This window comes from Pongo pygmaeus, chromosome 9 (assembly GCF_028885625.2).
Source record: "Pongo pygmaeus isolate AG05252 chromosome 9, NHGRI_mPonPyg2-v2.0_pri, whole genome shotgun sequence".
Lineage (NCBI taxonomy): Eukaryota > Metazoa > Chordata > Mammalia > Primates > Hominidae > Pongo > Pongo pygmaeus.
In genome coordinates this window covers 9,696,438-9,719,725 of record NC_072382.2, presented here as the reverse complement: position 1 = coordinate 9,719,725, position 23,288 = coordinate 9,696,438, and the positions used below count along the sequence as shown (strand labels likewise).

Here is a 23,288-nt window from a genome sequence, read left to right as displayed (position 1 = left end):
GCTGAGCATGGTGGTGGGCACCTGTAATCCCAGCTACTTGATAGGCTGAGGTGGGAGAATCACTTGAACCCAGGAGGCGGAGGTTGTAGTGAGCCGAGATTGCACCATTGCACTCCAGCCTGGGTGACAAGAGTGAAACTCCATCTCAAAAAAAAAAAAAAAAAACATAAAAAAAACTCTCTGTCTCTCTTCACACACACACACACACACACACATACACACACACACACACACTCTCTCTCTCTCTCTCTCTATTGGTTCTATTTCTCTAGAGAATACTGACTAATACACCTGGGCAAGTCCATCTCATCTCTGAGCTTCAGTTTCCTCATCTGTAGTATTGGAGGGAGATTAATTAGTCGGGTCATGAGGGGTTGCCCATCTCTATTATTCTCTCTTCTTTCAAAGACTCTATAGGTTACAAACAGTGGTTTAAGCAACTAGGCAAAGCAGAAAAGATTGCAAAACACTTTATTTCCATCACATATGTGCCAAGACTTGTGTTCTGTATCCAGGAGTGTGTTAGATACTAACATAGTGTTTCATTTACGTGTGTGTGAAACCTGGGTGAAGAGCCAGGGTTTCTCTCCCCAACCCGCCTTAGAGTTCTTGTCCTGGAATCAGAGTGTAAAACCCCCTCTTGAAGCAGACACCAACACTGAACTTCCTCCGGTTCCTGGGCCCTGCTCTTCCTGCTGTCAGCCCAGGCCAAAGAGCAATGAGGGAACTGCTTAGGAGGGGTCTGAGGGTGATGGGGGCCTGGGGGCCACACAGGGGTAGGTGCTGTCAGATGCAAGCCCATCCCTGCCTGAAAATAACCTTGCACAGGGTCCTTCCTCATTCTTTCCTCTTGCTTTTTGTTTATGAGATGAATGGCTCTTCTGCTGTGGCTTTAGGGGCAGTGGGGAGGCAGGGAGCTATTTGGAAACAGCCTGGAAAGCTGACCCTGCAGAATCTCCCAGAAGCCTTGGTGTGGCTATGGGTACCCGGGCTGTAGAAATCCCACATGGTCCTCTTCCAGGCCTCTCCTCAACTCCAGCCCACAGGTTCAGCTTCTTAGCACTGAAAACACTCCTAGGGGAAGCAAGAGTCCACTTCAGGGCTTCTGCTTGGCCTCTTCCCACCAGGGCTTGGACTCTGGACCTGCCCCAGCTAGGTTGGGGTTTCTGGGACTGCAGGGCTCTGGCCCTGGAATCACGAAGCAGCGGGGAGAGCCCTTCTCTGCTCTGAGCATGCAAACCTTCTCACACCAGCCCACGGTTTCCAGGATTTCAGCCTCTAGAATGCCTGGGCCAGGACAGGAGAAGGAGGAGCGGAGGGTGGTGTTTCAGGCTCCAAGAAAGGCTTCGTGAACTTGTACTTGTCACGTGGCTTCCCTGAGCCTCAGTTTCCTTGTCTGAAAAGGTGGAGTGATAATCTCGATTTCTCAGGTCAACTGTGAGGTTGAAATAAGATATTGGTGGTGACAGGGGCTGTCACAGTGGGAGGCATCAGTGGTGGCTTCCTTTTCCACTGTGAAATCCTGGGCCAGCTGGTCAGCCACGCAGGGCAGAACCCAGTAGCGAGGGAGGAGAGGCCCTTGTGCTAAGGCTGCTTCCTGAGCCCAAAGAAGGGGCCAACCCAGCTCCGGAGACCAGGTTAGAAGTGGACTTGAGCAGAGGAGAGTAGAGGAAAGGCCAGGAGAGGGTGAGAGCTGGGATCCACACCCAGCCCTTGCCAAGTGGCTGCTGAGAGAGCAGGTTTGTGCTCCCTGCTCTGCAGACATGCAAGCCCCAGGGCAGAGGAAGGGTTGTCGGGGGAGGACCCCAGCTTCCCTCTGGTGGGATGCTCCAGCTCGAGGGGCTGTGGAGGGGCAATTTGGGCCGTGAGGCTGGGCTGGAGGGCACTGAGCTTAAAGGAAGACCCCGGCAGGCTGGAACCAGTGTGTGAGGCAAACAGGAGAGGGCTGGGGGACAGTTGGACAGGAGGTTCAGCAACCACAGCGGGGCCAAGGGACAGTGAGGGCAGAGGGGACTGGAGGAGGCTGGGGGAATCATGAGGCTGTGGACCTGGAGAGAGCGGCTGAGCTGGGGAACAGGAACCCGGGGTCTGGAACAGCTCCAACTGCTCCCGGCAGCCGTGTTGTCCCTGTGGGCTGGGGCTCAGGAGCCCCTCAGCCTGGTCCCAGCAACCCGGGAGCCCTGGAGCTGAGCAGGAGGCACAAGCCATTGGGCACAGGCGCTCATGCACGTGCAGGGTCCGGCTCCACCACGCCAGCTCGGCCTGCAGGGCCTGGATCTCCTTCTGCAGGGCGAGGTTGTCTTTTTCCAGAAACTCGTGCTGCTGCAGAGAAGCAGATGGGCGGGGAGGGGAACCTCAGCCAGTGTCAGGGACCCTGCATGAGCCTTAGCCCCTTCCAGGGTCCTCAACTTCAGGAGAAAGATGCCACCACCATTGGAATAGCCAAGTGGGGTCTCTTGGCCACTCTCTGGCCAGCCCTTCATAACCACCTGCCAAGTCTCCCCTGTCCCACCCCCTGAGGGGGCTCAGATTCGCCTGCTCTCATCCCACCGCTAGTGCCCTGAGCCGGTGCCGTTACTTACCTGGGATCTCCAGGGGCCTCCAACCTATGTGCCCCCCAAACCACCTATTCCCTTGCCCACAGGAGCCGTTCGGCAACCATGTCATTAATTGCAGGTTAAAGCCCTTTAGAGGCGCCCACCAGATTCCTTGTGGTAGAATTCCAGGCCTGTGTGGTGGCCGCAGCTCAAACCTCCGGTCTCCTCTCTCCTACCTTCTTTCTTGCTCCCCCCTCTTTCTGACCCTCACATGAACTCTGCTTCCCGGCCACATTTCCTGTTTCCTCTGCCTGGACACCCTTCCGCCGCCCTTCCCTGTGCAAATCCCAACAGGGCCTTCCCGTGGCAACTTTGATGTCATTCTGTCCTAGATTGCTTATTGCCACTGCCAGACCTTTTGAGGGCCCAGAACTCACCCCTACGAGCACTGTGGGAGGATTCAGGGGATTGTTTTACAGGTTGACAGCATGAGTGTGTTCGATACTGCATCCCTGAATCAGCATTTATTAAGTTCTGGTCTGCTGAACGCCAGTTCTGAGAACCCCTGAGACACAATCAATGTGCAGTTCTAAATAACCATTTAGGATGACAATAATGGTAAAAATGCAGAAAGAATTTTATAACCACATCTCACAGGGCTGAAAAAATTGAACGCCTTCCTTCAGTCCCCCCACCCCCTTTTCTGGACACTTTGAAAGAAGAAGTTGCAAAGGTGTTTTGCATAAAAATGTGGTTTTGGCCCTGGACTCAAAGTTCTTTTTTTTGAGACGGAGTCTGGCTCTGTCGCCCAGACTGGAGTGCAGTGGTTCAATCTCAGCTCACTGCACGCTCAACCTCCCAGGTTCACACCATTCTCCTGCCTCAGCGTCCCGAGTAGTTGGGACCACAGGCGCCCACCACCACGCCTGGCTAATTTTTTGTATTTTTAGTAGAGATGGGGTTTCACCATGTTAGCCAGGATGGTCTCGATCTCCTGACCTCGTGATCCGCCCGCCTCGGCCTCCCAAAGTTCTGGGATTATAGGTGTGAGCCAACGCACCTGGCCCTGGACTCAGCCTGAAAGCCACCAGCCCCATTCCCACACTGGTTTCTGCACGTGGAATGATGAATTTTTTTTTTTTTTTGAGACGGAGTTTTGCTCTGTCGCCCAGGCTGGAGTGCAATGGCGCAATCTCGGCTCACTGCAACCTCCGCCTCCTGGGTTCAAACGATTCTCCTGTCTCAGACTCCCGAGTAGCTGGGAATCAGGTGCGCACAACCATGCCCAGCTAATTTTTGTATTTTTAGTAGAGATGGGGTTTCACCATGTTGGTCAGGCTGGTCTCGAACTCCTGACCTCGTGATCCGCTAGCTTCGGCCTCCCAAAGTACTGGGATTACAGGCGTGAGCCACCGTGCCTGGCTGGAATGATGGACATTTCTAAAATGTATCATTAGGTCACCCTTCACCTAAATTCTCCAAAGGCTTCAACTCACCTCCAGGAACTGAGTCACTCACTCATTCATTTATTCATTCGTTTGCCACCTTCAAGAGGCTCAAGGAGTGACAATTTCAATTTTGTCCCTTCCCTCTTCCCTGCTTTAGTTTTTCCAAGAGGATTTAACACCGTCTGACACCCTCACCACTCTAGGGACTTTTTGTTTGTGGGTCTGGCTTCCCCACAAGAATATGAGCCCTGTGGGTGGGGCTGGGGTGGGCCTTTATCTACTGTGTCTACAGCTCTATATCCAGTGCTTAGAAATGTGCCTGGCACACGGGAGACGCTCAATAGGCATTTCCAGAAGGAAGGAATAAACGGATGCGTGGGTCTCCTAGGCACCATTCTGAGCACCAGTCCTCACTCTCACCTGGTCTACAGGATGCTGCTCCCCACGCCTGTGCCAGCACTGTGCCATTTGTCCTCAATGCGTTTTCTTACCTTCATCCTCTGGGAAAAAGCCCATTTGTCCTTAAGCTCAGGCTTCATCTCTTTTGTTGTTGTTGTTGTTGTTGTTTTTGAGACAGAGTCTCTCTCTGTCTCCCAGGCTGAAGTGCAGTGGCACGACCTCAGCTCACTGCAACCTCCGCCTCCCAGGTTCAAGCAATTCTCCTGCCTCAGCTACTGGGATTGGCTAATTAGCTACTACGTCCCTGTAATCCCAGCTACTGGGGCTGCCTAATTAGCTACCATGCTTGGCTAATTTTTGTATTTTTAGTAGAGATGGGGTTTTACCATATTGGCCAGGCTGGTATCGAACTCCTGGCCTCAAGTAATCCACCCACCTCAGCCTCCCAAGGTGCTGGGATTACAGGCATGAGCCACCTTGCCTGGCTCATCTCCTCTTTAGACCACTCAATGCCACTACCTATGTGCTATGGACTCTATTGTGTTCCCTCCAAAATTTATATGTTGAAGCCATAACCCCCAATGTGACTGCATTTAGAGATAAGGCTCTTAGAAGGTAATTTAGATTAAATGAGGTCCTCAGATAGAGGATAGGGTTCTAATCTGATAGGATTGGTGGCCTTATAAGAAGAGGGAGGGAGACTGGGAGCGGTGGCTCAAGCCTGTAATCCCAGCACTTTGGGAGGCCAAGGTAGGTGTATCAGTTGAGTCCAGGAGTTCAAGACCAGCCTGGGCTACATGGAGAAACTCTGCCTCTACAAAAAATACAAAAGTTAGCCAAGTGTGATGGTGCATGCCTGTAGTCCCAGCTACTCAGGAGACTGAGGTGGGGAGGATCGCTTGAGCCTGGGAAGCTGAGGTTGCAGTGAGACAAGATCGTGGACTGCACTCCAGCCTGGACAACAGAGCAAGACCCTCTCAAAAAAAAAAAAAAAAGAGGAAGGGGCCAGGCACGGTGGCTCGTGCCTGTAATCCCAGCACTTTGGGATGTGGAGGTGGGAGGATTGCTTGAGCCCAGGAGTTCAAGCCCAGCCTGGGCAACATAGCAAGACCCCCATCTCTATTAAAAAATAAAGAATATGAAGAAATAAAAAAGAAAGAATAAATAAATAATATATGAATAAAAAATTAAAACAAAAAGGAGGGGGCCAGGTGCGGTGGTTCACGCCTGTAATCCCAGCACTTTGGGAGGCCGAGGCGGGCAGATCACTTAAAGCCAGGAGTTTGAGACCAGCCTGGCCAACATGGTGAAACCCCGTCTCTGCTAAAAATACAAAAATTAGCTGGGCGTAGTGGCGCATGCCCGTAATCCTAGCTACTCAGGAGGCTGAAGCAGGAGAATCACTTGAACCCAGGAGGCAGAGGTTGTAGTGAGCCAAGTGGCGCCACTGCACTCCAGTCTGGGCAACAGAGCGAGACTCTGTCTCAAAAATGACAACAACAACAACAAAAATCCCAAAAAGGAGAGGAAGGGAAAGAGATCACTCTGTCCTCTCACGTGCACTGAGAGGCCATGAGCACACAGCGAGAAGGCAGCCGCTTACAAGTCAGGAAGAGCACCCTCATCTGGAACCGAATTGGCTGGCACCTTGATCTTGGACTTCCCAGCCTCCAAAACTGTGAGAAATAAATGTCTGTTGTTTAAGCCACTGTCTATGGTATTTTCAGATGAACATGAAGCTCAGTAAAGGAAGCAACTTGCAACTGGGACTGGAAACCCTGCCCATTTTAACCCTGAACCAGAGTTCTCACAGTATGGTCTTAGCCACCTCCTGAACTCTGACCCCCGGGTGATTAATCACAGATCACCGTGCAGGTCCCTGGGCCCACCTGGCCTCATGAGGTGGGACCTGGCAGAGGAAGAATAATCCACTTTTTTTTTTCTTTCTATAGACAGGGTCTCAATCTGTCGCCCAGGTTGGATGCAGTGGTGCAATCATGGCTCACTGCAGCCTTGAACTTCTGGGCTCAAGCGATCCTCCTGCCTCAGTTTCCTGAGTAGCTGGGACTACAGGTGTGCACCATCATGCCCAGCTAACTATTTTTTAATTTTTGTAGAGACAGAGTCTCGCTATATTGCCCAGGCTGGTCTTGAACTCCTGGGCTCAAACAATCCTCCAGCCTCAGCCTCCCAAAGTGCTAAGATTACAGGTGTGAGCCACTGTGCCCAGCCTGGAATCTGCATTTTAACTAGTGTCTCAGCTGGCCATTGTGTTGGGATCTCCCTATTTGCCTCCACTTCCTGTCTTCCTTCCCCTAGACTGCGGACACCTTAGGACACGGCTGGGCTGAGGATAACCCTTTGTGTCCCTGGAGCCTGGTGTGTACCTGGCACATGGTTTGTACTCAACACCCAGAACTTTCCAAATCTCAGCCACAGGACCCTTTCCTCATCCCAAACTCAGGTGACCTAGAAAAATACAGGAGTTTGGGGGAGGTCTGCTCAAAGGTGGGATGGAGAAGAGGTGGCTGGACCAGTAAGTGGAGCCAGAGACAAGGAAAGGGGTTAAGGGTTATCCGCACCTGGTGCAGGGCGTCTGCCTTGTCTGTGTGCTTCTGCCGGCTTCGCTGGGCGGCTGCCCGGTTCTTCTGCTTCTTCAGCTGCCTTTGTTGCTCCTTGGGGTCCTATGGGGCACGAGGCAGAGGACTCAGGGGGCCCAGCCAGGCCTTGTGCCCTCCGTCCTGGCCCACCATTTGTAAAGCCAAGTTTTTCCCCTTGAGTCAAGTTCCCAAGGGTCTTTGTTCTCCCAGAAGCTCCCTTGGCACCCACACACCCTATAGCAGGTGCTGCACACGTTGTTGGAATGCCAGCCTCACCCCTGTGTCCTGCTCACCGCTCATGTGGAGGGTGGGAGGGCAAGCAGGGAAGATGGGAAGCCTGAGATTCAAACTCAGACAGAGCTGACTTCAAACCCCACATTCTTTTTTCCTTTTTTTTTTTTGAGACAGAGTCTCACTCTGTTGCCCTGGCTGGAGTAGTGCAGCGGCGCTATCTTGGCTCACTGAAAACTCTGACTCCTGGGTTCAAGCAATTCTCCTGCCTCAGCCTCCCAAGTAGCTGGGACTACAGGCACCTGCCACCACTCCTGGCCAATTTTTGTATTTTTAGTAGAGATAGGGTTTCGTCATGTTGGCCAGGCTCATCTCAAACTGGTCTTGAACTCCTGACCTCAGGTGATTCACCAGCCTCGGCCTCCCAAAGTGCTGGGATTACAGGTGTGAGCCACCGCGCCCAGCCAAGCCCCATATTCTTGAACCCAATCGTCCCATCCCTGCAATGGAAGCACCACAGCAGAGGGTTAAAGCCCATGCGGCAGGCAGCCCAGAGCCGGCATGCCATAAAGCTCAGCTTCCATTCTTCTCATTGCCATGATTTCCACACCAAGGTGTGAACTTTCCTAACTGTGAGCTCCATGAGGGCAGATGTGGTTCTCTGTGCTCATGCCCAGCTCAAGCCCAAAGCAGATATTCACTTACTCAACAAACATGTATAAGCACCTACTGTGTTCCAGGCAGTAAGCTAGCGGGACACAATAGCAAACAAAATACACGCAAATCCCTGCCCTCAAATTGCTCACATTGTAGTGGGGTGGTAGCGAAGGATGAATGAATGAAGGGTTTATTCCATGGAAGGGTGAACTCAAAGGTTGACAGTTGTGACCACCCTGTACCCTGGGATCAATGAAACTTAGATAAAATATTTTACCCAAATGTCCAGAGCTCTGCAAAGTCAGAGCAAGAGGGACTGTTGGAGAGCTCACAGCCAAGCCCCCTCCCCCAAGTCTCTCTGGGGTACGTGTTTTGAGGGTAAGGACCTCAGGCAAGGCCCTGGCCACCCTGGCTGCAGATTCTGAATGCTCCTAGGCTCCTGCCACAGCTCCACCCTGGCCATATGCTCCCTGGGGCCATGTCCACAGCGGGCTCACTGTAGACACTGGGGCACCAAGAGACTAAAGGCTGAGACAGGACCCACGGTGAGTGAAGGGGGCTCCTGTGAGATGAGCAGAGCCTCCAAGGGAAACCATGGCCCAGGGAATTTATTTATTATTTTATTTTATTTTATTTTATTTTATTTTATTTTATTTTATTTTATTGAGACAGAGTCTCTCTCTGTCGCCCAGGCTGGAGTGCAGTGGCGTGATCTTGGCTCACTGCAACCTCCGCCTCCCAGGTTCAAGTGATTCTCCTGCCTCAGCCTCCTGAGTAGCTGGGACTACAGGCATGCGCTGCCACCACGCCCAGCTAATTTTTGTATTTTTAGTAGAGACGGGGTTTCACCATGTTGGCCAGTATGGTCTCCATCTCCTGACCTCAGGTGATCTGCCCGCCTCAGCCTCCCAAAGTGCTGGGATTACAGGTGGGAGCCACCGAGCCCGGCCTATTTTATGTTATTGAGACAGAGTCTCTCTCTGTCTGCCAGGCTGGAGTGCAGTGGCATGAGCTCAGCTTACTGCAAACTCCATCTCCCGGGTTCAAGCAACTTTCCTGCCTCAGCCTCTCGAGTAGCTGAGACTACAGACGTGCCCTGCCACACCTGGCTAATTTTTGTATTTTTAGTAGAGACGGAGTTTCGCCATGTTGGCCAGGCTGATCTTGAACTCCTGACCTCATGTTATCTGCTGGCCTCAGACTCCCAAGGGGCTGGGATTACAGGCGTGGGCCGGCCTGGGTTATTTGGAGAAGGAAGGAAAGGCTGCTGTGAGTGTAGTGGCGGGGGACCAGGTACATTAGGAGAAAGCAAGTACACAGAGGCCAAGTTCTAAACCGAAGGCTGGATCTGCAATGTGAGAGCTGGAAACAACTCATTCCAACCCTGACTTCAGGGGAGGAAAGCGAGACCCAGAGAGGGGCATGCAGAGCCCTCTGTCACACTGCTCAGAGTATAGAGCTGGGACTAGGAGCTCCCGACTGCAGCCCTCACTGCCTGGGCACTGAGGACCCTTGGAATCCCAGCTCCCCTTCTCATCCCCGATACCCAATCCCCTGTACTCACTGTCCGGGTCAGCAGCCCATTGCCCCCACAGAGGTGCATGGCTTAGGCGGGGGAGCAGAGTCGTCCCTCAGCAGCTGTGACTTCCCAGTGCCCTCTGGAGGCCTAAGGAAGTGGCAGCTCTTTAAATCCCCAGTGGCCACTCCGCCCCCAGAGGGCCAAGTTTCAGTTTCTCCTAAAGCTACCAGCTGCTCAGAATCCCTGGCTCAGGCTTGCTCATGTGGCTAGAATTTCCTAACATGAACTGGCCTTCCGGTTGGGCCCCTTCTCTGGAAAGAGGATGGTGGAGGGTGGAGAGGAGGGAAGACCAAAGGCCAGGTATGAGGAGGGTGTTCCAGGGGAGGGAGGACAGGCAGCCAGGGACTGAGATGAGAGAAGAAGCCAGTGGGGACCGATGTTCATGTGGGGTAGAGAGAGCCCTTGAGCTCTGGAATTGGGGGAACTCTGGATCACAGCACACATTGGAGCTGTCCAGCTTTCAGAAAGTGACTCTCCTTCTCTGAGCCCTAGTTTTCTCATCTGTAAGGGTATGGGCTGGAGGATGGTACAACTACCCACTCCCAGGCTCATTGCAGGAACTAAGCCAGATAATACAACCACCCCCAAACCTTCTGAGACCACTATGGAAGCATGTCTGCAAAAATAAGCAATGGCTGTTGGATAGAACAGATGGATACATTACTGTTTTCATACAACAGACCACGTAGCAGTGGAAAGATTGATGTCCAGTGGTTAGGAGCCCAGCTTCCAAGCTATGTGACTTGAGTTCATAATTTCATCTGTGTTTCTGTTTCCAAATCTGTAAAGTGGGGATAAAAACAATTTTGTTAGGCCAGATGCAGTGGTTCATGCCTGTAATCCAAGTACTCTGGGAGGCCAAGGCAGGAGGATTACTTGAGCTCAGGAGTTTGAGACCAGCCTGGGCAACATAGCAAGACTTTATCTCTACTAAAAATAAAATAAAAAAAAAACTGGGCATGGTGGCACTCACCTGTATTCCCAGTTACTCAGGAGGCTGAGATGAGAGGATCACTTGAGCCCAGGAGTTCAAGGCTGCAGTGAGCTATAATCTTGCCACTGCACTCCAGCATGGGCAATAGAGCAAGACCTTGTTTCAAAAAAATTAATTAATTAAAAATTAAAAAATAAAGACCTAGCAAACCCTGAAGCCCCGGGCATATCTGCATGGTTGTTGTATCTCTAAGAGGGACCACACTTGGATGGGGCATCTGTTTGGGGGCCAGAGGGGCCAGTAATTCCTGTCCAAGAATAGCATGCATGCAGTATGTAGAGTCCTATGGTCTGGTGACTAGAGCATCTTGGGGTTGCACCTGAGATCTGAGGGCTCATGGCTGATGACGTGATATCACAAGAATGGCAAATACAGATATGATCTTCTGATAGGTGATGGCGGCTGGAATGTTGTTTTAAAGAGTTCATGGACACCTCTGAGCTTAGTAAAAAAGAGTACTGCAGTTGATTAGCAATGTCTGCCACACCATGATCGATTAGTGATGCCTGTCATGGGCAGAGGTGTGGAGAGTGCAGTCCCCTGCTATCCCTAGAACCAGGCATAAAACAAGTCTGGGTTTCAGAGACAAAAGACTTGACTCTCCATCCTGGCACTCCACTCACCCAGTTTATCACCTGGAGCCTCAGTGTCTTCAAATATATGCTGGTGATCACAAAGAAATGACACCTATTTCACAGTTGTTTTGAAGATGGGAAAGAATGAGATGAGAAGAAAGCTCTTGGGATATTGTAAAGTACTATGTGGCAAGGATTCCCCCTCCTGAGATTTGTGGTGTCATATTCTGGATTCTAAGATTATTAATGCAGGATCCTAATTTAAAATGCCTGGGTGAGTGGGATTGGGCATAACAGCTGGGCCTTGCCCTCCTAGCTTCTGAGGGGCCTGGGAGCAGAGGCAGAAGTGAGATGCCCCACGCAGTGAGGCCATCCCTGTTTCTCTGAGTTATTGTTTCCTGGAAACCAGGAAGGCTGGGACATCTTGCCTGAGGCAGGCACCTGAAGGGCTCATTAAGCCAGCCCATGAGCTCCCCTGGGAGGATCTGCAGGCACCTTGTGCATGATGTGACTATGAAGAAACACCTGTGTGTGCTTGTGTGTGTGTGTGTGGAGGGGCTAGGGCCTGAGTGTCCCACTCCAGATCCCAGGCCCCGCCTCAGACCCCTGGTCTTTCTTCTCCAGACCCTGGCTTCTGGCAGAGGTGAGACAGCAGGTGTAGCTCTTCCCAGAACACCACAGCCCTGGGAGAAGACCAAAGAAGGCAGCGTTTATGGCTTCCTGAGGAAGTGGCTGGGAGAGGGAGTGGCAGGGAGGGAGGGAGGCAGGGTGGGTAATGTTTAACTAGGAATGGCTGTGGAAGACTTCTCCCAGGCCGGTGGGACCATCCAATCTGACCTCGCCTTAGACGGTGTCTCAGTCAGCTCAGGCTGCTATAATGCAATACCAGAAACTGGGTGGCTTAATGACAGCCTTTTATTTCTTGCAGTTCTGAGGGCTGAGAAATCCAAGAACAAGGTGCTGGTAGGTTTGGCTCCTGGCAAGGCCTCTTCCTGGCTGGTAGATGGTGGCCCTCTTGCCGTGTTCTCACGTGGTCTCTCTGCCTTCTTATAAAGACACTCATCCCATTGTACGGTCCCACCCTCACGACCTTATCTAAGCCTAATTACCTCCTGAAGGCCCCACCTCCAAATACCATCTTACCAAGGGTTGGCACTTCAGTGTGTGAGTTTGGGGGGGAACACAAACTTTCAGTTCATAAAAGAGGGTGAGGAAACTAATGCCCAGAGGGGCAAGGTCACTCCACGGGAGGGGCAGAGCTGCAGGGAGAACACAACCTCTCTCTTCTAGGCCTCAGTCCTGCTCCACACCCTGCTTGGAAAGACCTGGTCCATTAGTCCAAAGCCAGCAGCCCCAGTGGGTGGAGGGTTGGAGGCCTCCCAAATACCACAGCTACCAATGAGCTCCTACATGGCAGGACTGGTTCTTTGAAGGATCCCCAGTGCTTCAAACACTGCCTTCACATAATAGATGCTCAATTAATGAATTAATGAATTAAAGTCCAGCAGGCAGTTTGCCACCCAGGAACCCCAAAACTTTCCTGAGGAAAGAAACTTTTCACTTATTCCCATAGGACCTGCCCTGGGTTCCTGGTGGGCTCCCCCCAACCAACTTCGTCATTTTACCAATGAAGAAACTGAATTATAGGGAAGAGAAAGTCACACCACTGTTTTGGGAGAAGCCAGAATGCCCTGAAGCCCTGTCCCTTTTTTTTTTTTTTTTTGAGACGGAGTCCCACTCTGTCACCCAGGCTACAGTACAGTGGCACAATCTTGGCTCACTGCAACCTCTGTCTCCATGGTTCCAGTGATTCACCTGCCTCAGCCTCCCGAATAGCTGGAATTACAGGTGTGCGCCACCACACCCAGCTAATTTTTTGTATTTTTAGTAGAGATGGGGTTTCACCATGTTGGCCAGGCTGATCTCAAACTCCTGACCTCAAGTGATCTGCCCACCTCGGCCTCCCAAAGTGCTGGGATTACAGGCATGAGCCACCGCGCCCGGCCTGTTTTTTTGTTTTTGTTTTTGAGACGGAGTCTTGCTCTGTCTCCCAGGCTGGAGTGCAGTGGCGCGATCTTGGCTCACTGCAACCTCCGCCTCCCAGGTTCAAGCAATTCTCCTGCCTCAGCCTCCCAAGTAGCTGGGATTACAGGTGCGTGCCACCATGCCCAGCTAATTTTTGTATTTTTAGTAGAGATGGGGGTTTCACCATGTTGGCCTGGCTGGTCTCGAACTCCTGACCTTAGGTGATCCACCAGCCTTGGCCTCCCAAAGTGCTGGGATTATAGGCATGAGCCACCGCGCCTGGCCAATGGGGATAATAATAGAAGGATTTAAGTAATTTATGTAAAGGGCTTAGAACAGTGCACAGCTCACAGTTAGGTCACATAAACATCTGTTAAACTTAACAAAGGCACTCAACACATATCTGATTAATTTTTATTCATGTAACAACAGGCTTGTGTTTCCCTCCCTCCCTCCTTTCTTTCTCTCTGTCTGTCTCTCTTTCTTTCTTTCTTTCTTTTGATGGAGTCTTGCTCTGTCCCCAGGCTAAAGTGCAGTGGCGGGATCTCAGCTCACTGCAACCTCTGCCTCCTGGGTTCAAGCGATTCTCCTGGCTCAGCTACTAAGTAGCTGGGACTATAGGCACACACCACCACGCCCAGCAAAATTTTTGTATTTTTAGTAGAGATGGGGTTTTGCCACGTTGGCCAGGCTAGTCTCAAACTCCTGGCCTCAAGTGATCCACCTGCCTCGGCCTCCCAAAGTGCTTCCCAGCACTTACAGGCATAAGCCCCACCACACCCAGCCTTTTTTTTTTTTTTTTTTTGAGACAGGATTTTGCTCTAGTCACCCAGGCTGGAGTACAGTGTCGCGATCTTGCCTCACTGCAAACTCCGCCTCCTGGGTTCAAGCAATTATCCTGCCTCAGCCTCCTGAGTAGCTGGGATTACAGATGTGCAACACCATGCCCAGCTAATTTTTGTATTTTTAGTAGAGATGGGGTTTCACCATGTTGGCCAGGCTGGTCTTGATCATGATCCTCCCGCCTCAGCCTCCCAAAATGCTGGGATTACATGCATCAGCCACTGCACCCGGCCGTAAGTGAAGTATTCTCCTTGCAGCTGCTCATGAAAACTTCACTGGGAGGCAGCAGATATCTGTGTTAGAGGAGTCTCTCTCCCTTATTAGATGATCTAAGTTAAGTTACTACCAAGTCTAGAGTGCACCAGCTTCAGACATGAGGCCCAAACGATGTCATCGGGAGTCAGACTCTTACTCTATTTGCTGTCCTCCAGGCTGGCTACGTTCTCAGGCAGAGCCCGCTCATCGGAGTAGGATGGCCACCAGAAACACCAGCTTCACAGCAACCCGGGGCAGGCACATCCCCAGCCCCTCCCACTTTCCCAGTAGCTCCAACAAAAGTCCCAGGCCTGGCCTTCCTTGGTCTGGCTTGGGTCATGTGCGTATTCCTGACATCAATCACTGTGACCAGGTGAGATTGGCAAGGCCAGGGCCTCAAGCCCATCCTGGAGCCCAGGGTTGGGGTTAGCCCCATCTAAACCATAAGGACTAGGGGTGAAGAAGGGGCAGTTCCCCAGGGCATTGGGGTACTGTTGGCAAAAGAAGGATGAGTAGATGCCAGCTGATCCCACAACCTCAGCTCAGCTTCTGACATGAGGAAGCTGCCACTCAGCAGCACGTCCCGGGCTCTGGTCACCTCCCCAGGTAGATGGACTCCAATCCCCCCGTGTCTCTGATACCAAGCCCGGCACTCTTCCTGTCCATTATTTCACACTGCCCAAGATGCGGAGGAAGGTCCCAGCAGTCAAGGACCCGTGGACAGGAAAGCAAGGGCTTGCCAAAGGATGATTCCAGACATACTGAGTGCTGGGCAGGGACAGGGGAAGCCACAACATGGAGACTCCCCAGGGCGTGGGGAGAGAAGAACAGACTTTTGCTTTCAGCACATTGTGCATAGCACATTTCAGCGCTCATTAAAGATGGAGTCTGGGCGGGGCACAGTGGCTCACACCTGTAATCCCAGGACTTCAGGAGGCTGAGGTTGGCAAATTAAGAGTTGGAGACCAGCCTGGCCAACCTGATGAAACCCTGTCTCTACTAAAAATACAAAAATTAGCCAGGCATGGTGGCACACGCCTGTATTCCCAGCTACTCGGGAGGTTGAGGCAGGAGAGTCGCTTGAACCCGGGAGGCGGAAGTTGCAGTGAGCCGAGATTGCGCCACTGCACTCCAGCCTGGACAACAGAGAGAGACCCTGTGTCAAAAAATAAAAATGAAAAAAGATGGAGTCTGCAAATAGCTGGGCCTCCCAGTAACTAAGTGACTTCCCCTAGGCTCTACGGGGCTCTTCACTGCCCGGTCCTCAGTGCACCTTCCCACGCTCACTCCCCTCCCCAACCCCCAGTCCTGCTGGCCCTTTGCCACCTCCAGTGCCTTGTGCTTCTGAGTCTCTGCCATTCCTTTAATGTACTTACACATCTTTCTGGGAAGCGGTCTGGAACTTCTGGAAATGGGCAGGCAGTATAAATTATAAACAGCTGAGCTCTGAAGAGTCTGAGCGCATCCCAGGGCTTTGTTTGTTTGCAAATGGCAGTTGCGACCATAGCTCCTAGATTTTCCCAGGCGGTTCAAGCCCCAGAAAGACCAGGGTTCAAATCCTCGCTGTGTCCTGCTACTGTGTGAGCTTGGACAAGGCCCTTGGTTTCTCTGGGTTCTCATTGTCCTTGTCTGTAAAGTGGTGAAAATTCCCTCACTTTGCCAGGACTGTCATGATGACTGAAACAAAGTATGGAAAGTGGTCACCAGTGACCTCAGAAAGGATGAGTCCCTTGCTCTTGTCCTAGCTACCCCTAAAGATGGGAGGGCCTCATGTGGAGGCTGGTGCTGGGGAGTGGCCAGCCGAGCTCACGGAGCAAGGGACTGGAGGGCTGGCTGGGGTGCAGTGGGGTGGGAAATGAAGCCCAACCCAGACTAGCTAGCGACTCGAAATGCAACAGACAAGACAGTGCTGCCCTTGGCAGAACCAGCACCAAGGATAGCACCAAGGGTGCAGGAGAGCTTTGGCCATGCAGGTCAGCAGTCAGTCATGGCCAGAGGACTCCAGAGATTCTCCAGTTTCTTTGTTTTGCAACTGGGGAAACTGAGGCCTGGCAAGAAGAGGGGAACTGGCCAAGTACAAGGAGGCAGCAGAAACAGGCAGACCCAGGTTCTGCTGCAGCCTCCACATGCTCTTCTCATCTTATTCCTCGCTGATCCAGCAAACATCTCAGGGCCTGGAGTGGAAATAACAGGGGCACAGGACACCCTTAGAGGGCAGGGAACATTTGTACCTGTTGTTGGTCTGCAGGAGCAGGACTGATTCCCAGAGGCCCCAGACCAGGGTCCCAGGAGCTGGAAAGGGGGCCCCATCCAGAAGAAAGTCTGGGGATCGGGTCCTCTGGAGAACTGAGTTCACCTGCAGCACACGTTCACCAAGCTTCGAGGTCTCAGACAGCCTTGTGCCCTCTCTGGACCTGTTTCCTCATGTGTAAAATGAAGGAACTTAACCAGGCGCCGTGGCTTACACCTATAATCCCAGCACTTTGGGAAGCCAAGGCAGGAGGATTACTTGAGCCCAGGAGTTTGAGACCAACCTGGGCAACACGGCAAGACCCCATCTCTACCAAAACAAACAAACAAACCAACAAACAAAAAAACCCAAAAACGAAAACAAAAATTAGCTGGGCATGGTGGCATGAGCCTGTAGTACCAGCTACTCAGGAGGCTGAAGTGGGAGGATCACTTGAGCCTGGGAGGCAGAGGTTGCAATGAACTGAGATCACATCACTGCACTCCAGCCTGGGCGACAGAGCGAGACTCTGTCTCAAAATAACTAAAATAAAATGAAGGAACTTGACAATGACTTCTCAGCGTCCTTCTTGCTGTGCTGGAGGCCAGGGCCTGCCTGTGCCTCTTGGGAGGCCTTTTTCTAAACAAGGGACTAGCAATGAACCGAGGCTGGTGCTGCAGACAGAGACCTGGGTGCCTCCCCCAGCACTGCCATCTGTCTTCCACTACGGGACTCAGTCTTCCCTTCCCGGCACCCGGCGGGAGGGGGTACCTATGAGATGCCCTTTTTTTTGAGACGGAGTCTTGCTCTGTCACCGAGGCTGGAGTGCAGTGGCGCAATCTCAGCTCACTGTAACCTCTGTCTCCCGAGTTCAAGCAATTCTTCTGCCTCAGCCTCCCGAGTAGCTAGGATTACAGGTGCCCAGCACCATGCCCAGCACCACACCCAGCTAGTTTTTGTATTTTTAGTAGAGATGGGGTTTCGCCATGTTGGCCAGGGTGGTCTCGAACTCCTGACCTCAGGTAATCCACCTGCCTCAGCTTCCCAAAGTGCTGGGATTACAGGCGTGAGCCACTGTGCCCAGCCAAGACGCCCTTTTTGATTTGGGCCTGGTGTGGGAGTTGGAATCTGTGGGGATCCCAGAGAGTGGGAGCCGGATCTGCCTCGGTTTGGGGGGCTGAGAAACCTGATGGTGAGAACAAGGCTGGTGAAGCCCTGCTGCTTCCTGTCTGTGTGAGCAGCTAGAAAGCAATTCACAAACCTCTATCCCTATTTCTGTCATGCAGCAACTATTTCCTGAGCATCTCCTATGTGGCAGGCCCTGCTCTAGGTGCTGGGAGACATCTGTTTTTTTAAAAAAAAGATCCAAATCCTGCCCTTGTGAAATTTCCATCCTAGGGAGGAGCAGGGAGATGATAATTACCTTAAGCGAATTATCTAGTCTGGCGGGAGTCCACAGGTACCACGGGGAAAAGAGAGCTAGGTAAGGGCCGTGGGGAGTGTGGGGTGGGGGATTTCACATGTAAATAGTGGGGTCAGACTGAGCCTCGTTGAGACATTTGAACAAAAAAAAATTGTTTTTGACATTGGACATTTGAGCAAAGAATTGAAGAGGAGAGAACCATGACAGTGAGGTCCCAGCTGGGGTCGGGGGCAGAGTGGTGTAGTGGACTCCTGGGACTGGCAGGGTCCGGGGAGCAAGAGATTGGGGTGGAGGCCACGGGCCATTCATGCAGGGGCTCACAGGCCAGTGAGAACCTTGGGCTTTTACTCTGAAAGATACAGAGAGCACCAGAGAGCTCTGAGCAGAGGAGAATGTGATCTGACGCATAGGTTAAAAGGGTCCCTGGTCGGGCATGGTGGCTCACACCTGTAATCCCAGCACTTTGGGAGGCCGAGGCAGAAGTATCACTTGAGGTCAGGAGTTCGAGACCAGCCTGGCCAACATGATGAAAACCCACCTCTGTTAAAAATGCAAAAATTAGCTGGACGTAGTGGCGCATGCTTGGAAGGCTGAGGTGGGAGGATCACTTGAACCCAGGAGGTAGTGGCTGCAGTGAGCCGAGATTGCACCACTGAGCAAGACTCCGTCTCAAAATAAATAAACAGGCCAGGCACGGTAGCTCACACTTGTAATCCCAGCACTTTGGGAGGCAGATGTGGGCAGATCACCAGAGGTCAGGAGTTCGAGACCAGCCTGGCCAACATGGCGAAACCCTGTCTCTACTAAAAACACAAAAATTAGCTGGGTATGGTGGTGGATGCCTGTAATCCCAGCTACTCGGGAGGCTGAGGCAGGAGAATCGCTTGAACCCAGAAGGCAGAGGTTGCAGTGAGTCGAGATCATGCCACTGCACTCCAGCCTAGGTGACAGAGTGAGATTCCATCTCAAAATAATAATAATAATGATAATAAATAAAGATAAAAAATAAAAGGGTTCGCCGGGCGCAGTGGCTCATGCCTGTAATCCTAGCACTTTGGGAGGCCGAGGTAGGTGGATCACCTGCGGTCAGGAATTCGAGACCAGCCTGGCCAACATGATGAAACCCCATCTCTACTAAAAATACAAAAATTAGCCAGACATGGTGGCTCATGCCTGTAGTCCCAGCTGCTCTGGAAGCTGCGACACAAGAATCATTAGAACCCGGGAGGCGGAGGTTGCAGTGAGCCAAGATCACGTCACTGCACTCCAGCCTGGGTGACAGAGTGAGACTCTGTCTCAATAAATAAATAAATAAATAAATAAATAAAAAAGGGTCCCTGTGCCTTGGAGCAGGGGAGCAGGGAAGCCGGTCAGGAGGCTGCTGCAGCGATCCAGGTGAGTGGGGGGTGGTCTGTCATGCGGAGAGAAGAGTGGTACCTGCCTCTTAGGTTCCGGAGTGAGGCCACAGCAGAACATGGGCAACCAGGGACAGCAGCTGCTCCTGCGTTCATTCACCAGGCCTGGCCCCATGGAGGCAAGAAGCATCTAGCACAGCTTTGCTCCCGAGGGGCCACAGGCAACAGCTGAGGTGTACGAGCACGTGGCTGTTGGAAGATCTCAGATTTTCAAGTCCTTTCTACCTCCTAAGGTTCTGGAAAAGCTTGCAGATGTCATGTGCCTTTGCGTGGTGAGTAACACCTCCTTTTGTCATCTGGAAGTTGGAGAGGATGCCTCTGCTGCCTCCCACACAGGCAGCTGGGCTAAGACCTGTAATGCAGATGCTTGAACACTCTGACTTGTCTTACAAGGCATGCAGCAGCGGCATGCAGGATGTACACAGCCACTGAATCATCACTGACCAGCACTGGGGACCTGGCTGCCTTTGGATGTGTAAAACCTACAGAGACTGAGCACAGCAGCTCACGCCTGTAATCCCAGCACTTTGGGAGGCCGAGGTGGGTGGATCACTCGAACCCAGGAGTTCAAGACCAGCCTGGCCAACATGGTGAAACTCCATCTCTACTAAAAATACAAAAATCAGCCAGGCGTGGTGGTGCATGCCTGTAATCCCAGCTACTCGGGAGGCTGAGGCAGGAGAATCACTTGAACCCAGTAGGTGGAGGTTACAGTGAGCCAAGATTGCACCACTGCACTCCAGCCTGGGTGACAGAGCGAGACTGTCTAAAAAAAACAAAAACAAAAAACAAAACAAAACAAAACCTACAGGAAGATTAGCGGTGGGAAGGCAGAACTATGGTCTGTATGCAGTTGCCATCTCTGTGCTTCCAGTTCTTTACTTATTAATTAGTAGGACAAAACCTACACTTGGGTAAGCTGCCAGCACGTGCTGGTTGGTGCCTCTGTCACAGGCATGTGGTCCAAAAAATAAGACTGGCATCTTAGATTGTCTTATCAGAGAGGGAAAACAGGTTTTCTGTCTTCTCATTGAAACTGTGACTTTATTATAAACAATCTAATATAAACAATGTAGTTTAAAAGAATTAAATAGGCCGGACATGGTGGCTCACGCCTGTAATCCCAACGCTTTGGGAAGCCAAGGTGGGGAGATCACTTGAGCCTAGGATTTTGAGGTTAGCCTGGGCAACAAGGTGACCCCAACCCTGCGCTCCAGCATGGGCCTGGGGCCCTGGCCTTGCCAATCTCACCTGGTCACGGTGATTGATGTCAGGAATAGGCACATGACCCAAGCCAGACCAAGAAAGGCCAGGCCTGGGACTTTTGTTGGAGTTATTGGGAAAGTGGCAGGGGCTGGGGATGTGCCCCCATGGGGTGATACTAAGCTGGTGTTTTTGGTGGCCATCCTCCTGCCATGAGCGGGCTCTGCCTGAGAATGTAGCCAGCCCCGAGGACAGCAGATAGAGTAAGAGTCTGACTCCCAATGACATCGTTTGGGCCTCATGTCTGAAGCTGGTGCACTCTAGACTTGATAGTAATTTAACTTAGATCATCTATAAGGGAAAGAGATTCCTCTAACACAGATATCTGCCGCCTCCCGGTGAAGGTTTCATGAGCAGCTGCACGGAGAATACTTCACTTGCTGCAACACTGCAGAAAAATAAGGCAAGTCCACAGAGGGCAACAAATGACAGTGAAGGGTTAAACAGGGAAAACTAAGAATCCAGAGAACCCAGTTTCCCATCTCTTCGTGAGACTCCTTTATAAGCATAAGAAATCTGGAGCAATTTACACCAGATATAAGTGCTGCTTCTCACACATGAACACAATCATAACTTGCCCCTTCTTTTTTTTTAATTTTCTTTTGAGACAGTCTCATTCTGTCTCATACTGGCTGGAGTGCAGTGGCGCAATCTCGGCTCACTGCAACCTCCGCTGCCGCCCACCACCCCCGGGGTTCAAGTGATTCTCGTGCCTCAGCCTCCCAAGCAGCTGGGACTACAGGTGCGCGTGACCACACCCGGCCAATTTTTTGTATTTTTAGTAGAGACGAGGTTTTGCCATGTTGGCCAGGCTGGTCTCAAACTCTTGGCCTCAAGTGATCCACCCAGCTCGGCCTCCCAAAGTACTGAGATTACAGGTGTGAGCCACCGTGCCCAGCCTCATGATTATTTAAGAAAAAAAAATTTAAAAATAAAAAAAATAGCTGGGCATGGTGGCACGTGCCTGTGGTCCCAACTACTTGGGATGCTGAGGTGGGAGGATCATGTGAGCCTGGGAGGATGAGGCTGCAGTGAGCTGTGATCATGCTACTGCACTTCAGCCTGGATGACAGAACAAGACCCTGTCTCAAAAAAAAAAAAAAAAAAAAAAAAAAAAAGAAACAGAAACTGTGTGTCTAGAGCAAACTTAAAAATAAATATTTAGATATATAAACAAATAAATAAATAAATAAAATACTTGGGTATACTCCTTGCTAATGCTTAATGGTCAGCAATTCTAATTTAAGCAGAGTCTTCTCCCCCAGCCTTTTTTTCTTCTGGTTCCAGAATATAGAGTTTTGTTACTTTTCTTATTATTATAAAGGTAGTCCATGAAATATAATGGCTGATTAAAACGATTTACTTTTTAAAATTAAAACTATAATGCCAAATTCTCACGCCCGGCACAGTGGGTCACGCCTGTAATCCCAGAACTTTGGGAGGTCAAGATGGGAGGATTGCTTGGGGCCCAGAGTTCGAGATCAGTCTGGGCAACATGGCAAAACCCAGTCTCTACAAAAAATACAAAAATTAGCTGCGTGTGGTGGCACAGAACTTTAGTCCCAGCTACTCAGATGGCTGAGATGGGAGGATCACCTGAGTCCAGGGAAATCAAGGCCGCAGTAATTCATGATTGTGCCACTGCACTTCAGCCTGCACCCTGTCTCAAAAATAATAATAATAATAATAATAATAATGTGAGACACTGTCTTAAAAATAATAATCATGCCAAATTTTTCTTTCTAGACGTTGGGTAAACATGCCTTGTTAAAAGGCTGTGGATCTCTATCCTCAAGTTACAAGCCACTTACTCGGCCGTAAGAAGTTTCCCCTTCAAAAGCAGGTTTCACAGATGTCACGATTTGGGTATTTTAATTTCATGATTCTTTCTTGTGAAAAAAAAAATATATATATATATTCATATTCACAGTTATATATAACTACAGCTCTATACATCTTCTTTCCTAGTTTTCTTCCAAAGGTATTTCCCAAAGATTTTATTTGAGACCTCTCTTCTGTTCCTCTGCTTGAAAGAAAAAAAAAAGAAAGAAAAAAAGCCAGGTGCATTGGCTCACGCCTGTAATCCCAGCACTTTGGGAGGCCGAGGTGGGTGACTTGAGGTCAGGAGTTCGAGACCAGCCTGACCAACATGGTGAAACCCCCGTCTCTACTAAAAATACACAATTAGCCAGGCGTGGTGGTGCACGCCTGTAATCCCAGTTACTTGGGAGGCTGAGGCAGGAGAATCGCTTGAACCTGGGAGACGGAGGTTGCAGTGAGCCGAGATTTTGCCATTGCACTCCAACCTGGGCAACAAGAGCAAAACTTCGTCTCAAAAAAGAAAAAAAAGGAAAAGAAAAAGAGCTCTCTTTCCTCCTTTCCATGAGGCAAATGAAAACACAGCTTGTAATGAGGCCCCTTACTTGTCTTTAAACACCTCTCCACCCAATTTCTAGCTACAGTCAGTTCTTCAAAAGTTAAACACAGGCCAAGTGGGGTGGCTCATGCCTGTAATCCCAGCACTTTGGAAGGCTGAGGTGAGAGGATCACCTAAGCACAGGAATTCAAGACCAGCCTGGGTAACACAGCGAGACCCTTGTCTCTACAAAAAAATTTTAAAAATTAGCTGGGCTTGATGGCATGCACCTGTAGTCCCAGCTACTCAGGAGACTGATGTGGGAGGACTGCTTGAGGCTGCAGTGAGCCATGATTGTGCCACTGCACTCCAGCCTGGGTGACGGAGTGAGACCCTGTCTCTAAAATATGTTTAAAAAGTTAAACATAGTTGGCCGGGTGCGGTGGCTCACGCCTGTA

At 51.0% G+C, this 23,288-nt stretch overlaps 1 protein-coding gene across 2 annotated transcripts; it reads right to left on the bottom strand.

Annotated features, from left to right (window-relative positions):
- Window positions 1–454: 454 nt before the first annotated feature.
- BATF2 (basic leucine zipper ATF-like transcription factor 2) lies at window positions 455–15,774 on the bottom strand. Of its 2 annotated transcripts, none has more exons than XM_054437540.2 (3): window positions 15,520–15,774; window positions 6,967–7,068; window positions 455–2,322 (listed from the first exon to the last, which is right to left on the bottom strand). In XM_054437540.2, the coding sequence occupies exons 1-3, from the start codon at window positions 15,646–15,648 to the stop codon at window positions 1,639–1,641; spliced, it is 915 nt and encodes a 304-aa protein (XP_054293515.2). In that variant the 5' UTR covers window positions 15,649–15,774; the 3' UTR covers window positions 455–1,638. The 2 variants fall into 2 exon arrangements, with proteins under 2 accessions (XP_054293515.2, XP_054293516.2); XM_054437541.2 differs by lacking the exon at window positions 15,520–15,774 and adding an exon at window positions 9,437–9,532.
- Window positions 15,775–23,288: the final 7,514 nt, after the last annotated feature.

What these genes read in the sequence shown, in the direction of transcription:
- BATF2 (XM_054437540.2), bottom strand. Translation starts at nt 15,648, where the DNA reads ATGGTCGCAACTGCCATTTGCAAACAAACAAAGCCCTGGGATGCGCTC. An exon ending in ACCGCTTCCCAGAAAGATGT is followed by an intron (nt 7,069 to 15,519) that starts GTAAGTACATTA and finishes CGTGCCCCATAG; the next exon opens with GACCCCAAGGAGCAACAAAG. An exon ending in AGGCAGACGCCCTGCACCAG is followed by an intron (nt 2,323 to 6,966) that starts GTGCGGATAACC and finishes GCTTCTCTGCAG; the next exon opens with CAGCACGAGTTTCTGGAAAA.